The sequence below is a fragment of the Lissotriton helveticus genome, chromosome 11 (genome assembly GCF_964261635.1).
Source record: "Lissotriton helveticus chromosome 11, aLisHel1.1, whole genome shotgun sequence".
In the NCBI taxonomy this organism is placed as follows: Eukaryota; Metazoa; Chordata; class Amphibia; order Caudata; family Salamandridae; genus Lissotriton; species Lissotriton helveticus.
In genome coordinates this window covers 485,633,877-485,651,703 of record NC_136072.1, presented here as the reverse complement: position 1 = coordinate 485,651,703, position 17,827 = coordinate 485,633,877, and the positions used below count along the sequence as shown (strand labels likewise).

The window sequence follows — 17,827 nt, the reverse complement described above, 5'->3', positions numbered from 1 at the left end:
CCTGTATTGCTCAGTGGTTAAGCCGAACCCATCAATAAGAGCACTCTTCAGGACATTGTAGTCTTTAGCATCCCCAGGGCTAACTGTGAGGAGCTTATCTCTCCCTTTCTCAGAAAAGGAGTACCATAAGATTGCTGCAGTCATCCATTTGTGGATGTCATCCCCATCTTTGTAGGGGGGCACAATCTTACTCAGGTTTCTATGTTCATAGGACCTGTCTTTATCTCTAGGGATATTGCTGCCACCAGTGGAATCTAATCCACTCAATTTGTGTTCCCTTGCTAAAGCAAGTTTAGCTTGGGCCAGGGCTATCTCTTCCCTCTCTATCTGGAGTTGGACAGCCTTCATCCTGGCCTTATGCTCTTTTCTCTGAGGGGAAGTCATTCCCCTTTGAGAAGCCCTTGAGGCATTAGAAAGGTTAGATTCCCTGGAAAGGGATCTCTCTCTTCTATTGCCAGGGAGTATTCTACTATTATGTCTGGGAAGGTGGTTCACCTCTCCATTCCCATGTAGGCTTAAGTTAGCCTCGCTAAGTCTTCTGACCTGGACCTGACTATCCCCCTGATCATCTGAATCTTGATCCCCATCTACCTCCTCATCTTCTACCTCTGGGGTGATGGTCTCATCATCTGGGGGGTTTATTCCATCTCCTGGATTACCTGAGGGGCCTGCAGTAGACTTCTCAAGATCATCCTTCTCTCGGACTTGTATCAGGATAGGAATGGTAGGGTTGTGACCCTTTTTTAGCCCCCTTGTAGTGCACAAGGCACTCAAGTCTCTGAAGCTGAGTTTGTCATAGCTGGAAGGTGCCTTGGTAAGGTCACCTGCCACAGGTAGAGAACTGGAAGGTTCACCTGTGCCAGACATGACTTAGTGAGGTGTGGTTGTATGCACCTACCTACACTATGTGTTTACCTACTAGAACCTTGCTAGTGAGTTGTAGTCAGGGTATGCTAAGCCCTTTGGTCTACAACTACTAAGTTCAGTAGAACTTAAGTATCAAAGCTTTGTTTATATGTACCTATGGTACTTAATGTGATCTTTCAAATGATATCAAAGATTACAATTGGTAAAACAACAGCAAGCTCAAATCCCAACCGCTGCACACCAATGTGAGAAGTTGGCCTGATGTATGATGTTCACTATTCCAGTGAGCACCTTGTATCAGTCCAAGCAACCCTTATGGTGGTGGTTGTAAGTCAACCTTATAGACAAGCTATCCTAGGGGTAGCATAGGCCTAAGCAGTCTTAGGCTTAACTCAAGAGGGCATGTGATGCCAGCTGTTTTACCATATGCAATCCTTTTAATACCAAATGAAAGGACACCACACAAGTTATATATTATAAAAATATATGTATTTATTACTAGAATAATCCTCTGTACTCTTTATGAGGACAGAGGCACAAGCGTTTAAACAAAAGCACAGTTAAAGATACAGAAGTTGCACAATTATGGATAGGGCCGGTGGCCACTCAAACCATATACTAAAATAGTGGTAGAAGTACCACGTGTCGAACAATGGTAAGGCCTAGGGCCTTGGGAATCGCTGGGGCTACACTGGTCTAACAGTAGTTAGGACGGGAGAGGCCCGCGGGATTCGGGTGCAGCGCTAAAAGCACACGCATGCACCAATGCAAAGTCAATGGTGCGTAAAAGTTACAAAGTTACTGTTTTGGAAGTCTTCCGACTGGACTAGAATTTAGCCACTTGAAACTAGGACACTAGAGGTGTAAACCACTACAGGAGCACCGGTGTTTTATCGTTACCTCACCCACAGGAAGTGGGTACATAAGTGCCAAAGTGTGTCGGGTTTCGTCGTGGAGTTCTATGGAGCCCGGAGATGAAGATGCTGCAGGCGGCCAGGAGAGAAGAGTCCAGTTGGATCCAAGGGTAGATCGAAGATGTAGAGTACCTGAAAGCAGAGGGGACCGAGTCTGGGTCACTAGCCAGTGACCAGGATGGAACCAGGAAGGAACCAGGCGATGTCGGGCGCAATCAGATGGTTGTCGAGAAGCTTGTCTCCGCTGCCACGTGGACTCGGGGGCATCGACGATGACCAGGAGTGGATCACGGACTGTCCCACGAAGGCTCTCGCTGTCGGCGGTGTCGGCTTCCGGATCGGAGTCAACAGGCCTTGGCAAATGCAACCCACGCAGGATTTGAAGATGGCTTCTTACTTGAACCAGCAAGGTCAGAGAGACTGCTCCTTTTTTAGGGGAGCAGGGGCCAGTCTGGAGCAACCAGACCAGCAGAGTAGATTCAAAGATTCGTCGTCGTAGAGGCCACTAGCCAACGGGCAAGTGACCGGACAGAAGCGTCGAGCAGGAAAATGCAAAAGGGCCCCACGCAGCACTCGGTGAGTGTGGCGGGGTGATCTTCGGTGCACAAGCTGCTCGGGACTGGGGCTTCACAAACCCCAATGCACAGCTTCAAAGGTGCCTCAGGAGCTGCACTGTCAGCACTTTGCAGTCTTTTCAAGATGGCCGGTCCCACGTCTCACGTCGCCTCCACGGGTCTCAGCTTTGCTGTCGCTGTGAATTGGGCTGTTGGATGTCTGGGAATCCGGTTCTTGTCGATCTCTGTCGCTGGAGCTCCGGCGGGAGCTGCAACAAAGCAAACCATTGGGCGCTGGATGGTGCCTGTTTGCACAGGGTGGTCACTCCTTGACCACAAGGGAGATTCTTCAGTCTTCCACGTCGAGTGGGATGTCGAAGGGTCCAGAGTTTCGTTTCAAAGTTTCAGTCAGGATTATCTAAAGTCTATGGGCACAGCTCCTACCTTTATTCCAAATCAAGGGGCAGGATTACCTTCTAGGTCCCTCCTATGGGTGGGACCCAGGAAGGGGGTGGTTACACCCCTTTCCCTCGCTTTGTCCAGTTGCGCGCCAGAGCTGGGGCTGGAGTGCCCCAGCACCGGTTTGAACTGGGCTATGCATGGGGAGCCTTGTGCGCACCAGGCAGTGTCTAGTTTCACTCGCCCTGCCTGCCTCAATCCACTATCTCCTGTCTGGGGTGGTGTAACACCTCCCTGCAACAGGATACCATTTGTCCAGGCCTCCCCTGCCAGAGTTTCGGTCAGCAGCAGGAGGCCAGACTCGTGTCTGTGGCAGCAGCATCTATTTTGTGATGCTGGGGCTCTGGTTAGATTTAACCGCGTTTAAGTAAAGTAACATGTCTTCTCCCTCTAGAAGGGTGGAATGCTACCCCCGTCGCCAGAACTGGCGAGGGGGTAGTATTCCAAAGTGTATGACCCCTTACACTACATGTTTTGATAAAGCCAAACCAAAGTTAGCAATAACCGCGAGGATTATAATGCACTTAAGAGTATATGGTATGGCAAGACCCTGGAACAGCTATAAGGAAATGGTTCGGGAAGCTGTAGACAGGCTCAGCTCATGCTAGAGCACCATCTCACACCATCTCACATAAAACCAGCACTCTGCCTCCAGGATTGTTAAGGCCTGCCATAGGAGTGACTTATAGGTGTATATGTGTCCAGATATATGTTTAGACATAGGTATACTATACCTAAGCAAGGGGTGATTACACAACCTTGCCCCAGCTGAGTGATCAGCCAGTTGTGTCAGTTTGGATGGCCAGCCAGGGGTGGCAAAAGATATGCTGCTGCCCCTGGTAGGCCTTGGGTGCACCTATGCCCTGCGTACCTATAGTACACTGTACAGGGGCTGATAAGGTGACTCAATATCCAATTAGTTATGTACCTAGGGTACATGGAGTCCATTTTACAGAGAGAGCAGATAGCCTGGGGCCCTGATTAGCAGGGTCCCAGGCCAACTGAGTTGAAAACCAGCTAAACACAAGGCAAAAAATCTGGGGTAACCATAGTCAGGTATCCGCCCTCCTACACCCACAGTGCCGCCTACTCCACACAGCGCTCGCTACAGCCAAAATCTGCATCCTGCGACAATGGCAGTCCTCTACCTCTTTCTCGCAGGAGGACTAGATGGTGGCAATGGTACAAAAGGTGTCACAGAAACACGTTTTTTATGGACTGCAAGAGTAGTAGGAGGTATTCCTGCAAACATGGACCGCCTTCCTCCAAGAGACTCCTTCCTGAAATGTATCTGTTGCTGCTGTTCGTCCCCTCGCTCACCCATACCCTCCCCATGCCTGCCCCCTCACCCCTTCTTCTTCCCCCCTACCCAAGCCTTTCCTCCCCTCCCCCTCCCCCTCCCTCCTACCTGCCCCGCCGGGCCAGGAGGCTGCTGTCACACCATTCTACCCCATCACCACCCTCAACAAAACTGCTCAACACCATGTACCCCCTACTCCTTGTTTCACCTCGTCTATCCCCAAGAGATTCGCCCTGATTAACCACCATTGGGACCTGACCTACCCGGGGTTACCGGATACCGGCAGTACCGCATAGCACAACTCTACTCTTCCCTAGTTATAGGGACAGCGGTTTGCACTCCTCCCTCGGCAGGCCATCTGTACAGAACTATTGTCTCCTCTATCTGTCATACGCCTCTCACAGAAGGACAAGGACCCCCTCCTGAACACCTAGACCTAGTCTGTTCTCAACCACAAACCACAATATTCTTATTCCAATTCCATATCGTGCAACAACCCCTATCGTCATATACCAGAACCAATGCCTACCTCTCTTGCACGGCCATATACCTCGACCCCCTACCCCCACTATCCCCCCCCTACTTCCCCGCTCCTGGATTCTTGGTTCTTATATACCCCATCACCCCCCCGTCTTCTCCCCCTCTTATTCTTCTGCTCTCCCTCACAAATGTATAGATGTAACTGGACTCCAATAAATAATTTCAAAACAAAAAAAATACTCAAGATGGTATCAGAAAGAAAAAAAGAATAAAACAAAAGTAATTCAGCTATGAACGCTTAAAATATTACATGCAGCAGCTATTCACAATGGGCATTATAGACAACCGAATATTTACAGATAGATGAAAGCTACTCACACAAAATGGGCGATACATAAAGGAGCAAATTGCAGCACCTCATTTTGTAATTTGAGGGCAGGCAATGGAATATTGCGAATCAGTCGGACTTATGTTAGCTTATATGGTCAGGGAAAGAAATAATAATTCATACATACTGGAAAATAAGGATTAGAATGGAAGGTTTTTCAGAGATTCCCAGGCTATTTTGGAGCAATTTTTTAACTTTTGTCAGAAGTTATATACAGCAGACAAGCATCAGAAAATGTTTAAAATACAATATTATACAACACAGACCTACCATAGCTAGAGAAAGACAAACAGATGAAGTTATATGATGTTATTACCTTACAAGAAATGTAAAAAGCACAACAGGCTGTGCCTAGTGGTAAAGCTGCTGGGGAAGGTGAATTCCAATCAAATTTCATAAAATCTTTGCTGATGCTTTTGCACCTATATTGGTAATTCAATTCAATTCAATTTATTTATGATTTTGGAACTCAGAAGAGATCCACATAAAAAGAAGAAGAAAAGATGCAACATACATTCTCAGACAATAAAATATGAGTTACGAATACACCAAATATTATAAAACATCCAATAAAATCGATATTAATAATCATGACATCCATATAACATTTCAATACATATCTAAAAACATTTTAAAAAGTTAAAAATCCTGTGACAAAACATTTCATTTGGTGGATTATAGATGGCGTCTTTAAATGCAGAGGCAGACAAAATGGATAGTTGTAGGCAGACTGGCCTCATCCACTTACGACGATATAATAAAAGAGCAGGACAAATAAAGAGCACATGGGTAACATCCTGGATAGAATTATTGCACAAATTACAGACTGGGGAGGAACCATACCATTTGAATAATACATTTTTTAGTGGAAGAGATCCCTGCCTCAATAAAAGCCAATTGGTAATGTTGGCTTGCTAATCTGATAAAGATGTATCTGGTCCATCATCCCGGAACACAATCAATTTAGTGATTTTCTAAAAAAAAAACCCTCATGATTATAAAACATATAACCCAATATCATTTATCAATAGCGACTCTAAGATATATGTTGGCCAAATGCATAGTATCTGTAATTTGTAGACTTGTTTGTACAAATTAACATGGTTCTATTCCTGAGTGTGATATTGCTTTATACATGAATAATGTAATAACCATGTTTGACAAGTCCCACATTTTTCCTAAACAAGTAAGTATGATTCTGCTTGAAAAATCTTCAAAAAAGCGTGGAGGCAGCACCAGGGATGGTGTCACAGATCAGCCTAGATTTATTGATGGAGCCAAATATCCTATGATACAAAAGTCAAAAACGACGGGAACAAGTGAAATCCGGATTGTAGGGTGCGTCTATGTAGGGTTACTCCAGATCAATCAACTCGATATCCCTATGAGAATACGAGCGAAATTCTTTCACATCAAAATATCAGCAAACATCACCAACTAAGGACCACGGGTGAAGGGGGACCTGATACAGGCCCCCAAAGTCAGTTTCCGACAGCCAATCCATGTCGCAACAACCGATTTGGAAAGGCTGTCCGATTCCGACATCGTAATATGTTGGTCTGAAACTTGGTCCGTATACCTGTACGAGTCAGCTCCGACCGACTCGGTTTCACCGAATGCCTTTCGGAAGTGAGTCGGAAAGTCCGAACGGTTTCAGGCTGTCGTAATTGGTCGGTCGGGTTTCCGAGGCGGCCGTAAACGCGGGTTCCGACACAGATTCGGACAAACCGAATGCTGTTCGGAGTCTTTCCGTTGGACATCGTAATGAGGCCCTAAATGTATTATATTTGGAGCAGATGTGTCATACCCCTTGAGTATCAAGCTCTTTTTTCTTCTCAAATTGTACTGCGATATGGGATAATTTCAAGTTACTGACAAGAGAGCCATCTTTTCATTTTTATTATATGTTAAACAGTAAGACTTCGATAACAGACATGTAGCTGATGTAGGCAAGACCTAAAATTGTCTTTTAAAGATTTTGCTTAGTGACCAAATATTTCCTGCAGTGATTTTCCCCGTGCTTTTGTTTCAGGGAGACAACAAGTGCAGTTTCAAAATTGTAGTGAGGGCGTTGACTGTACCTCATTGTTCGTCCATAACGTCATAGTTGCAGCATAAACAGCTGCTACTGTCACATAGTTGTTGCTTCAAAGCCTTGAATCACTGCGCTACCTCACAATTGACTTGCTGCTAGAGTTTGAGGTGTGCCTTGTACTTGAAACACATAAACATACTCCTCATGCACTATTTTTTTTCTCTGGAGTTTTATATAGCGCAAACTTGACTTGAAGGTATCAGTGCGCTTTACTTGTGTTACATAAGGACACATTAATTATTGTTAGGCATGGGGAGATGAAGTGATTCTACCCAGAATCACAGGATGTTGAGCTCCGTTGCAGAGACTTGAACCCGGTTCCCCAGATTTGTGGTTGACCGCCCTAGGTGGTAGGCCACGTCCTCTCAGGCCTTCTCAGGCATTTAATGAAGGCACCAACTATGAGGAGCTCTGGAGCATTTTCAAACTACAGCTTAGTTTGCAAGGATGCATACTTTCAGCAGGATTTTCCCTTTATTCAGCGGCTTTATCTCAATTGCATATTTCATCTTTACATTCCAGGCTCTTTATGACCCAAATTTCTGTGGTTTACCAATCTCGACTGTCAGGCCCTATCAGTCTTTCTTCTTGTGAACACCTGGCTTGCAAAGGTCTTACAAAACAGCAGCATTGCCTCTCACTGGATCTTTACTTTGAATTCCAATTACTGAGTTGTGCTTTCTCTTTCTTTGCACAGATTTTCAGCCTCCAGAAGGGAAGCAGAGGGACTGCTGCCTTCAGATAGTTTGTCGGGATGGAAAAACCCTCAATCTCATAGCCGAAAGTGCAGACGACTGCCTGTAAGTTTTAAATGATTTGTTTGCTGTGTTCACCAAAGCTCCGTCTTATGATAAGAGTGTGTTACTTCTAAGAGTGATTGTTTCTGTTCTAACTTATTCTGTCTTTCTTTTATTTAATGTAACATATTTCACTAGACCTATTTTACAAGGCCTTATAAAGTACTTTTTAATTTCAATTTTGCCGTTCACCATTTTAGCTAGGCAGGCTCTAAAGGTGGGCTCATGAGGCCGACTAACGAGCATCATCATAATCTTTATTTTGGTTGTAAAACCATAAAAGATACACACATATTCTTCCTTGGCAGTGGAGCCCATGATACAGTTAACACAAGTAAATGTAGATATTTAACACACCAGGTTCAAATGGTCAAGTATCACGTAATGAGAATTGTAAACACCGAGGAAATCACTAAGATGCAGCATTCCTATGTGTGTACTCAATTAAAAATCAAGTAAAAAGGATAAAACAGGAATAAAGTGTGAGTGCAATAATGACTAACAATATCCACAATTTAAAAAGATTTTGATAAAAACTGTGAGAAGGAAGTTAAAAACAGGATGCTGGGGATTAAAGCACAATCGAGTCGTAACATTTTTACTACAGCTGGCCCCTGGCACAAGGAAAAGTGGACAGGAGCCTTCGCCTAATGGCCCAAAACCGTCCCAGAAATTTTGCAATGCCACATACAAAGAATGTTTTCGTATCCGATCTTAAAATCCGTAGTGCATCAAGATGGCTATGGGTCCCCAACTGTCTGCATAGTGGGACCAACCAATTCCTTTTTGGTCTGTTGTAGGCTGGACATGCAAAGAAAACATGGCCCACAGTTTTGTTTGGGTTGGGAGAGGATGGGCATCCCTTGGGCTGGCTGGTGTTGTTGTTTAGCCAAAGGTTGGTAAAGGCATTGATGGGTAAGCAGCCAAACCTAAACTGGGTGTACAATTTTCTGTCCCCAGGCACTTTGATGATATCAAGATATTTCTCAAGGTATTTCGAGGATTTTATGTATAAGTAAACATCGGTTAAACAACCATGACGAATCCTTGAATAGGTGATCTGTTCTACCCATAGCCAATATTAACGCTTTAGGTGGTCCTTTAAGTACCGTTGTGGAAAGTTAGCAGGCTCATTAGGGAGGCCAATTGCTGACCGAACAGTGTTAACATATTTTATCCACCCAATTTTTTTTGTTCCTGTCTAGGGTGGACACTTCGTTAAAAGCAGCAACATAAGGGGCCAGGTCGGGAGTAGTGACCAACCTATACCAAAAAAGCAAGGGGCACAGACTTGCTTGGTCATGTATAGACCTAACTCCCAGGTCCAGTTTCAAAGGCAGGAGGTGGGTGCTTTGGGGCAGGGCTGCAAGACTCCTAAGAAACTTGTTTTCAACTGTTGTTAATTTCCTTGCGTCCACCAGACCCCACAGTTCTGCCCCATAGAGTACACTATTCACAACCTTTGAGCTATAGAGTTTAAGACCTGGGGCTACGGGCTTCGTATAAGAGAAGCAAATCTATCGCCGCAATGCCCCTTCTAGCTGAGAGAATTTTAGGGAAGCCTTGTTCAACTGATTATTCCAGGTCATGCTATCGGAGACCACTATGCCCAAATATTCAAAGGATCTAACCCCCTCCAAATGGAAATTATAACATAACATAACATGTGTATTTGTAAAGTGCTGTTCACCCCAGCATCTTGACGCTGAAATAACAGACGTATATTGTTACCCAACTCAATGATACTCATTTTATCGACCTCAAATGGATGAAAGGCTGAGTGGACCCGTTGGGATTTGAACCTGTGACCATGAGGTCAAACTGCACTCTCAAACTGCACTCTCAAACTGCACTCTCCACTCTCAAACTGCACTCTGCACTCTCAAACAGCACTCTCAAACTGCACTCTCAAACTGCAATCTGCACTCTGCACTCTCATTCTGCACTCTCAATCTGCACTATCAATCTGCACTCTCAATCTGCACTCTCAAGTCTCATACTGCACTCTCAAACTGCACTCTCAAACTGCACTCTCAATCTGCACTCTCAAACTGCACTCTCAAACTGCACTCTCAAACTGCACTCTCAAACTGCACTCTCAATATGCACTCTCCACTCTCAAACTGCACTCTGCTCTCTCAAACTGCACTCTCAAACTGCACTCTCAAACTGCACTCTCAAACTGCACTCTCAATCTGCACTCTCAACTCTCATACTGCACTCTCAAACTACACTCTCAAACTGCACTCTCCACTCTCAATGTGCACTCTGCACTCTCAAACTGCACTCTGATTCTGCACTCTGATTCTGCACTCTGATTCTGCACTGCCCGTAGTCCCATCACACGCAGGCGGCTATGCCCGAAAACAAATGGAAGCGCACTAGCTGGTAAAACAGTCCTGAGGGTTAATGCTCCTGCTGCTGAGGTATGGGTGTAGCCTGCAGGTCTCAGGGAAGAATCCAATGGACAAACCTCGGTGAGCGACTGTACATTCTCTAAGCTCCGTGTTTAATTTGCAGATCACACCCTCGTATCCGGGTAAGATAGCTCAGTTGGTTAATGTTGCTGCAATCTTTGTATATTCACGAGGCAACAGGGTTGAACGTGTACAAGTTAAAGATCCATGCGAATGGGGCCTCTTATTAGTGACGTGTCGGGCTGTAAAGGATGCCATTGGTTCTCGACGGAGGTCACAGAGGGTGAATGTACCAGTGACCGCGATCTACGACATTAAAGGTGAAGCCCCTCAGGCTCGGTCTCATGACTGGAACAGAGACGCCCCCTTTCGATTCCCCATTCGTCTCAGACAGCTGACCCTACGCCCCCGCCCCCATAACAAGCGCCTCTGTTGTGGTGCGGTGCCCCCGATAGCGTCTGGGATTAGCATTGTCAAGCGCTGCAGCCACAAACACAAAACGGGGGAGAGCCGATCATACAATCTGTTTATTGCTGGCATCAGTGGAGTGGGGAGTCCCCCGAGGGGGTTTGGGGGGGGGGCTTTGATGGTCTGTGCTGTAAACAAGGCATTGCCTATACAAACTACAGCCATATATTATTACCCCAAACATGTGACACCAAGCGAGTTTACGGGGCCAACATTTCAGAAAGAGCGGGCGCTTTGAAGCAGGCGCTTTCCATTGGAGCGCTACTGTGAGGCTTCGGGCCGGCCGCGCGGTCAGTCTTGGAGATGCCAGAGACCATTAACGAGCCTCTCCCAGCCAAGTGGGCTTCCGGTACCCATGTCAACATAATAGGAGGATTAAGTGTTAGGGTGGTAAGATGACTTGGGGTGCCTTGGGTTTGAGTTAGAGCAGGCGGCCTCCATCTTCCATTCCATTCTGGTCAATGCCGATAATCACGGAGTCCGAATTGGTAGGGAATTCCAAATAGTATTTATATCGATGCAAATCTAAACCCCAGGGCACCAGACACCATATAAAAACAAGTAAACATTAGTCTTGCACAAGCAGGATTTTTTATAACAACGAACCTACATCCATGTTTTTCAACACACTCACCCATGGAATAGTAAACAACTGCATTTCCTTTATGGGTCCAGCAAAACGCAGTTTATTACAAGTTCAGCAACCTCGTTTAACAGGATATTTTAGGCAACCCCCCCCCCCCAGTTGTCCTGTTTCGCCGATACAGATGAGGGAGGGGGCCTGTCTCAGCGCCGGATGAGTGAGGCTAATGAAGCCCTTTCCCGGCCTGGCATGGAGCAGCTGCGCGCTGAGCGCTGCTGAATGGTGAACGCGCCCGGCCATCTGGATTCACTTACGGAGGCACCCTGACAGCTCCTAATTATAATTAATGTACTTCTTTGCGCGAGCACGAACGAAAAATGCCCAACATGGCGGATGAAAACTACATTTACCCTATCACTTCAAGCCTATTAAAACGACAACACAACGAAGACGAATCACTGGCCAGATGACAGAACACACTAAGGAATGTGTGGAATTTGTCTCGCCAAAGCCCTAGGAGATACTTTTTTTTTCTCTTCTTTAACATTAGGATCTCGAAACTCCTCCCACTTACGTGGGCGGAGGCCTCGCCCTAAAAAGGGTAGGGACCGAATCTTAATTGGGTCGGTAAGTTGCCCCTGGTTGCCCCACCTCTCACGTGCAAATTTATCATCATGCAACCTGACCAAAGACTAACAAACAAATTACGTACATTATAATTGTAGGGGTCATTCATTGCTTAGACTTTAATAGCGTACTGTTAACCGAGTTGCATATTCTGTTCTCCCAACATACCTTGAAACAATTTTCTGACCCAGACCCACTTAGCGTATGAAACCAATGATAGTACATGGCTTGCCCTTTGACAAAGAGGAGGAGCAGTTTAGGATGAAAGGCTAGCCAAGTAAGGGTCAGACACTGTGCTTAATGTGTATAAAATGAAGTGCCAGGACCCAAAATATTTCTTGGGAGTCCACTGCAGCTGGTGCCACCCCAGCTCCTGCCACTGCTGCCAAATCGAGTGAAGGCAGTAACTATCTGCTGGTTTTTAAAAAATATATGAAATTGCCAATGAGGAATTGTGTAAAAAAAGGCACATAGCGCCACCATGTGGTGGAAAAACAGGTGCTGGTGTTTAGATAAAGGTGCCAGTGCCGAGCACCGGCAAACACCGGCACAAAAAAAGCACTGGACTCAGAAACTGAGAGAGTGAGTAAACGGATGGTGTTAAGGCTAAAGTAGGAGTGAGGATTCCAAGTACCAAAGTAAAAGCTACCACATGAAAGCCATTAAAGTAGGGCACGTTATCCAGAAGCGGTAGTAGATGAGAAGATTACAAAGGGAGCAAACTCTACAGATGTATCATGGCAGAGAAAACCAGAATGGGCTGCTCTTGTTGAACCAGCAAAGAAAGAGGCACTTATAAGAAGCAAGTATCACTTTTGGACAGGTTCTCTAGTGTTACTTTCTCTGACTGGCATCATTATAATGACTTGTGGGTGCATGCCAGGGAAATACCCCTTGGTGATTGAGTGCAGTAGCACATCTTTTATGTAGAAACAAACGTCTCTATTTTCAACATGTTGGAGTGGTCCAGTTGATAGCAAACACAACAAGATAATGGACGGAGTGCTGAAACTTGTCAACCAGTCAAGAGATCTGGATTTGAACCATTGTTCCTTTGCTCACTATGCCACCCCAGTTTAGACCCAGCCATATGCAAATCAGTCTTGGCCCTGCTACTCTTGGGAACAATCCAGCCCGAATTGCCAGGCCAAGTCCTCCCTGGACCGGAAACAAGCATCCTGGGACCGGTTTCGGGGGGTCATCCCCCGTCCGCAAATGTTTGTGTGCAGTAGCACATCTCGTATTTAGAAACAAATGTCTATGTTTTCAACATGTTAGAGTGGTGCAGTTGATGCCTTGCTGGCCGTCAGAGCAATCTTTGATTGACTAGCTTAGCTACGTACAGACCTCAAATGTTACTAAAAGACTTCCAGAGCAAGACTGTTCCAATCTTGCAACTTAAAGTTTCTTCATTTCTTTTTTGTATTAAAAGTGTGCTGTTTGGAAGGTGAGTTGTCTATGGTTCATGTTATTGAACCCAAATGGTATTTTGTTAACCCTTTCCTAGCTGGGTTGATTTCAAACCTCTTTGCCTCGTTTTCCCTCCCAAAAGTTGTTCAAACACAAGTACATTTTTTATCTCTTTATTAATACATGTAAACTGTGTTTTTATTGCTCTTTCAGTGCTACTTATTAGTGCAGACTCTACATTAATGTTGCAGTGCAGGTTGATATAAAGAAAAAGATGGAGATTTTTAAACATTTTTTAACAAATGTTCTCACTATTTTGTTGCATTTAACAAATCAAGATGCCTAAATTCTGGAACGCTAAACAAGAAAATGTTGCCCCGAATGTCTGAAGTCTGGCAATATCAAATATATGTGGATACGTTTTTTCATTTGCTTGACGATATTTTCTGAGTTAAATGACCACGGGCCAGATGTAGGTGGCCATTTACCGGCCGGTAACGGACGATTTCGGCCGTTACCGACCGGTAAATGGGTTATTGGGATGTAGGGGGCCAATTTTACCGAATCGGTAAATTTACCGAGTCGGTAAAATACCGAATCGGTATTTTTACCGATTCGGTAACTTCTAGATGTAGGTGGGACTCTTCTGAGTCCCAAAGGCTTTTCAGATTCGGTATTTTACCACCCAATCCAATTGGGTGGTAAAATACCGAATCCAGGTGTGCATGCACATGTGTGCATGCACATGTGTGCATGCACACCTATGCCATTGTGACAGACAGACATGCACTTAGGGCATGTCTGTGTGCCACATGGCACACATGCCTGTATTTGGGGTGCTAGAGGGTGTCAAAGTGACACCCCCTGCACCTTTGCTGGAATCGGTATTTACCGAATCGGTAAATACCGATTCGGTAATGCCCATTGATTCCTATGGGCTTCAATGCCCATAGGAATCAATGGGCATTACCGAATCGGAATTTACAGAATCGGTAAATACCGAATCTTAACGATTCGGTATTTACCGATTCTGTAATACCTACATCCCCCCCCTCTATTTGACCACTTCTTAAATACCGAATCGGTAAAATTCGGTATTTAAGAAGTGGTAAAATGAAATTACCTACATCTAGGCCCACATGTTTTATCTGCTATGTGGATTTTTAAAACAGCTTAAATCAATATTTATCTTCTTTATGCCCATCATTGCTTGTGAAAATCAAGAGAAACCTGCCAAGGAAAACCACTATGCTTCAATCGGACTGAATGCAGTTATAAATGGGGGAAGAGCCCTGACGAGGTGCACTTCCTTTAGAAAAATGCCCAACCAAAAAACAAAACCCGAAGTTTGGTGGATACAAATACTAAAGGTTGACATTGGCCAAGTAACATATTGTTAATCCCTAACTAATCCTAAAAATATTGCATTGTTATCTTAATCATATTATAAACCATAACATGGCTCCTTAAAATCACCGTCTCTGCACCCTTGGAAGGTCTACCCTCACTTCACCAAACCCTACCTGTTCTCTGGGCACCTACCATCTCCTGGCAAACTTTCTTACTTTTAAGAATGTAAACTCCAGCTGCAGATCCTCAATGAGGTGTCTGAGTTGCCCTTTTTCATTCAAGTGCCTTTCTGTAGGCAGCTTGGCTTCCTAGGAGCTCAGGGTAGATGCTGACCAGGTGATGCAATGCATTCTGCGACCCAAGGGCTGAGGAGAGGTCGGTCTCGATTCTGAACTATATTGGTGACAAGGGGAGGGTTGGCTGCATTGGTACACAGCGGTGGAGCTAAACGTGGGTGGCGAGATAAGGCTGAGGGCAGGTAAGACAGGATGTATATGCCGGGCTGGAAAGGAAAGCCAGCAACCTGTGTACCCTTTTTAAAAGCCTTGTCCTCGGCCGCGCTGAAAGCGAGTGACGTCACTGAGCAAGATTAGGGGGAAGGTGCAGTAGAGACATTGCTTGCTCCCTTGAACCATTTCACAGTGAATTCAGCCACCGAGGAAGGATTAACAGACAGAATATTGTCTGACTCTGTGATCGCTACTGTTTTTGACGCGGCCCGCATAGAAAGATCTTGGGGGTCTACAGGCCGTACTTTGAGTACCACTGTTCTAAGCAAACACTTTCATATGCAATTTATATATGAATAATCACAAGTATTATGATTTCTTAAAAATGTATAATATTCAATGCTTTTTTTAATATGTTACATGTCTCAAAATGAGTCTATCTCAACCCATAATTTGGGGATTGTCACGCACCCCGTGATAGTTCACATTTAGGCAGTTACTTTTCGTTCTTTGCCTGTGATTAGGCTTTTGTTTATCTCTGTTAGAGGGAAATTCCTAGAGCACACCCTAAAAATGCTCATATCATCATGGCCGACGACCCTGTTGGTCAGTGGTCTTCATCCTTTTTACTGCTGAGCCCCTCTGTATAAAAAGAAATAGTAATAATTTGGCCCACCCAGAATTTTTCACATTTATTCAATTAAATTGTCAATGTTTAAATATTTCTAGACATATTTAAACATTACAGTTAAGTTTGGTTAAACCTTTTAAAAATGCAATCAAATACATGATTGCCAGACATACTGTTCTGGTTAGCTGGGCCTTATTAACTTGTAAAAGTATCCACAGTGTGAATATCCGAAATGAAGGGTGGATGTTTGAAGAATATTTGCAGTTCCTTCCCTTTTGACACATACTCCTAGACAGGTACAAATGACAAAAGATGTTTCTAATGGCCCATTACAGAAACTGCTGAGCATTTTTCTCAGCTTAAAACAAAGCAGTTCTATCAGCATGATGCTTCTTTTAACCAGAGTATGGTACCCTACCTGGGATCAAGAGGGGCCAGCCTGCCAGTTTGAAGACCCCTGCTGTAGGCTGACATGTTTTTTTGTTTATATTAATTAGCACAGTCATTACAAGATGGCCCCACAGACTAAGCTTATTGTTTACAAAGATGGAGGCTTATTGTCAACATGTGCTTGGAGCTGACACATTTTGTACTATGTTAGTTTAATCCTAGAGTCTCAAAACCTCATTTTGTAAATATGAGATAAAATCTGTGGTCAAAGGGTAGTTAAACCCCAGGGTTTGAACATTGATTAGAAGAGGTCTTCGCACTAGAATTATCGCCATATGTCTCACCAAGTTAGCTGAGCCGCTCTCGATTGGAGAGTTGATTCCACAAGCCGTTCAAAAGGTGCCCATTCACCCTGAACACTTATTTTGCTTCTTCTGCAAAGCTTTGATAAGGAATAGCTGAAACCAACGCTTCAAAGATATGCTGCGTGATCAATCCTAACAATCTCTAAAATTCAAAAAGCATTTCTGCTATTTAATGCATTAGCTAAGGTTTATTAGCATGGCACTTAGAAATAGCTTAAAGCGGTTAGGATGTCAGAAATTAACTAACATTGTTAGAAACATTTATCTTGTTTTCGCAGACCGATGCATGCTGAACTGCTTTTATTTTTGTATTCTGTGTGGTTATAGTGCATATGTTATGCATAAATTGAGGATTTTAAATTACATGTCTGTGTTTAGTGTTATCCTTTAGTCTTGATCATAAGCGAAAGATCGCTTGGATTGCCACTCTGTCCCTAAACGTATCTAGAGGGACTGATAGTAACCTGAACACACAGTGTGTGCAAGAATGAACATTGGTGTTAATGCTGTTATCCAACTTACTTTTTAGTTCATTGAACTTAGTCCTTACATCGGAGGGTTAGAAATCAGATCCCTGTGGCTCTGGGGACCCCTCCAGATTTCATATCACAAGAACCTACCAGATATTTCTGAAAACTAGAGGCTGAGAGGAATGCAGGGGATGTAGCTTGGTGTAGCTGGTGAGAACTGCAACATGCCTTATTACCCAGAACACTCTAAAAATGTCAGCATGGGTTAAAAAAAACTACATTTTAGTTTTTATGTGACCAAAACCTTCAGTACTTCCGGCTAAAGGCAAATGTCCCACCATACAATTTTTCTGTTTTCAAGTTCCTATCTTCACAAAAACAAACCTTTATCCCCTTCTCAATACCTATCTTACTCATTCTTGGAGAGGTCTCTTGCAATCTGAAGACTCAAAACCACTGCTATAGTTAACTATCCTGTAGTTACTAGACAACAACCGCTTTCTCTTTTGAAGTTGCTTTTTCGCCTTTCACATTAAATTTGTTTATGTTGAATTGACCAGCATCATAGTATAACTCTAAATCTATTGTGTTCAGCTTGAATCAAGTGTCACTTGTGAAGTTGGAGATGGAGCAACACTAAAGTGCTTGTCCTGTTTGATCATCAACCTTCGATCAACAAAAATGACACTACCACCTATAACAAGTTATAGTTATTTTAAGAAAAGGAGTCAAAGGATATGTCATTAGTATTTTTTGTGATCAATGGGTGATGCAACAAGATGATAAATATTAGAAATATTAGGAATCTTAGAA

The 17,827-nt window shown here is 44.2% G+C and overlaps 1 protein-coding gene across 2 annotated transcripts in view; it reads left to right on the top strand.

Moving 5' to 3' along the window:
* Positions 1–17,827, top strand: part of PLEKHB2 (pleckstrin homology domain containing B2) — a 173,877-nt gene that overhangs the window by 110,335 nt on the left and 45,715 nt on the right. For both annotated transcript variants that reach the window (XM_078666082.1, XM_078666081.1), the window contains exon 4: positions 7,755–7,857. In XM_078666082.1, coding sequence (XP_078522208.1) covers positions 7,755–7,857 — 103 coding nt within the window. The remainder of the gene's footprint in view (positions 1–7,754; positions 7,858–17,827) is intronic.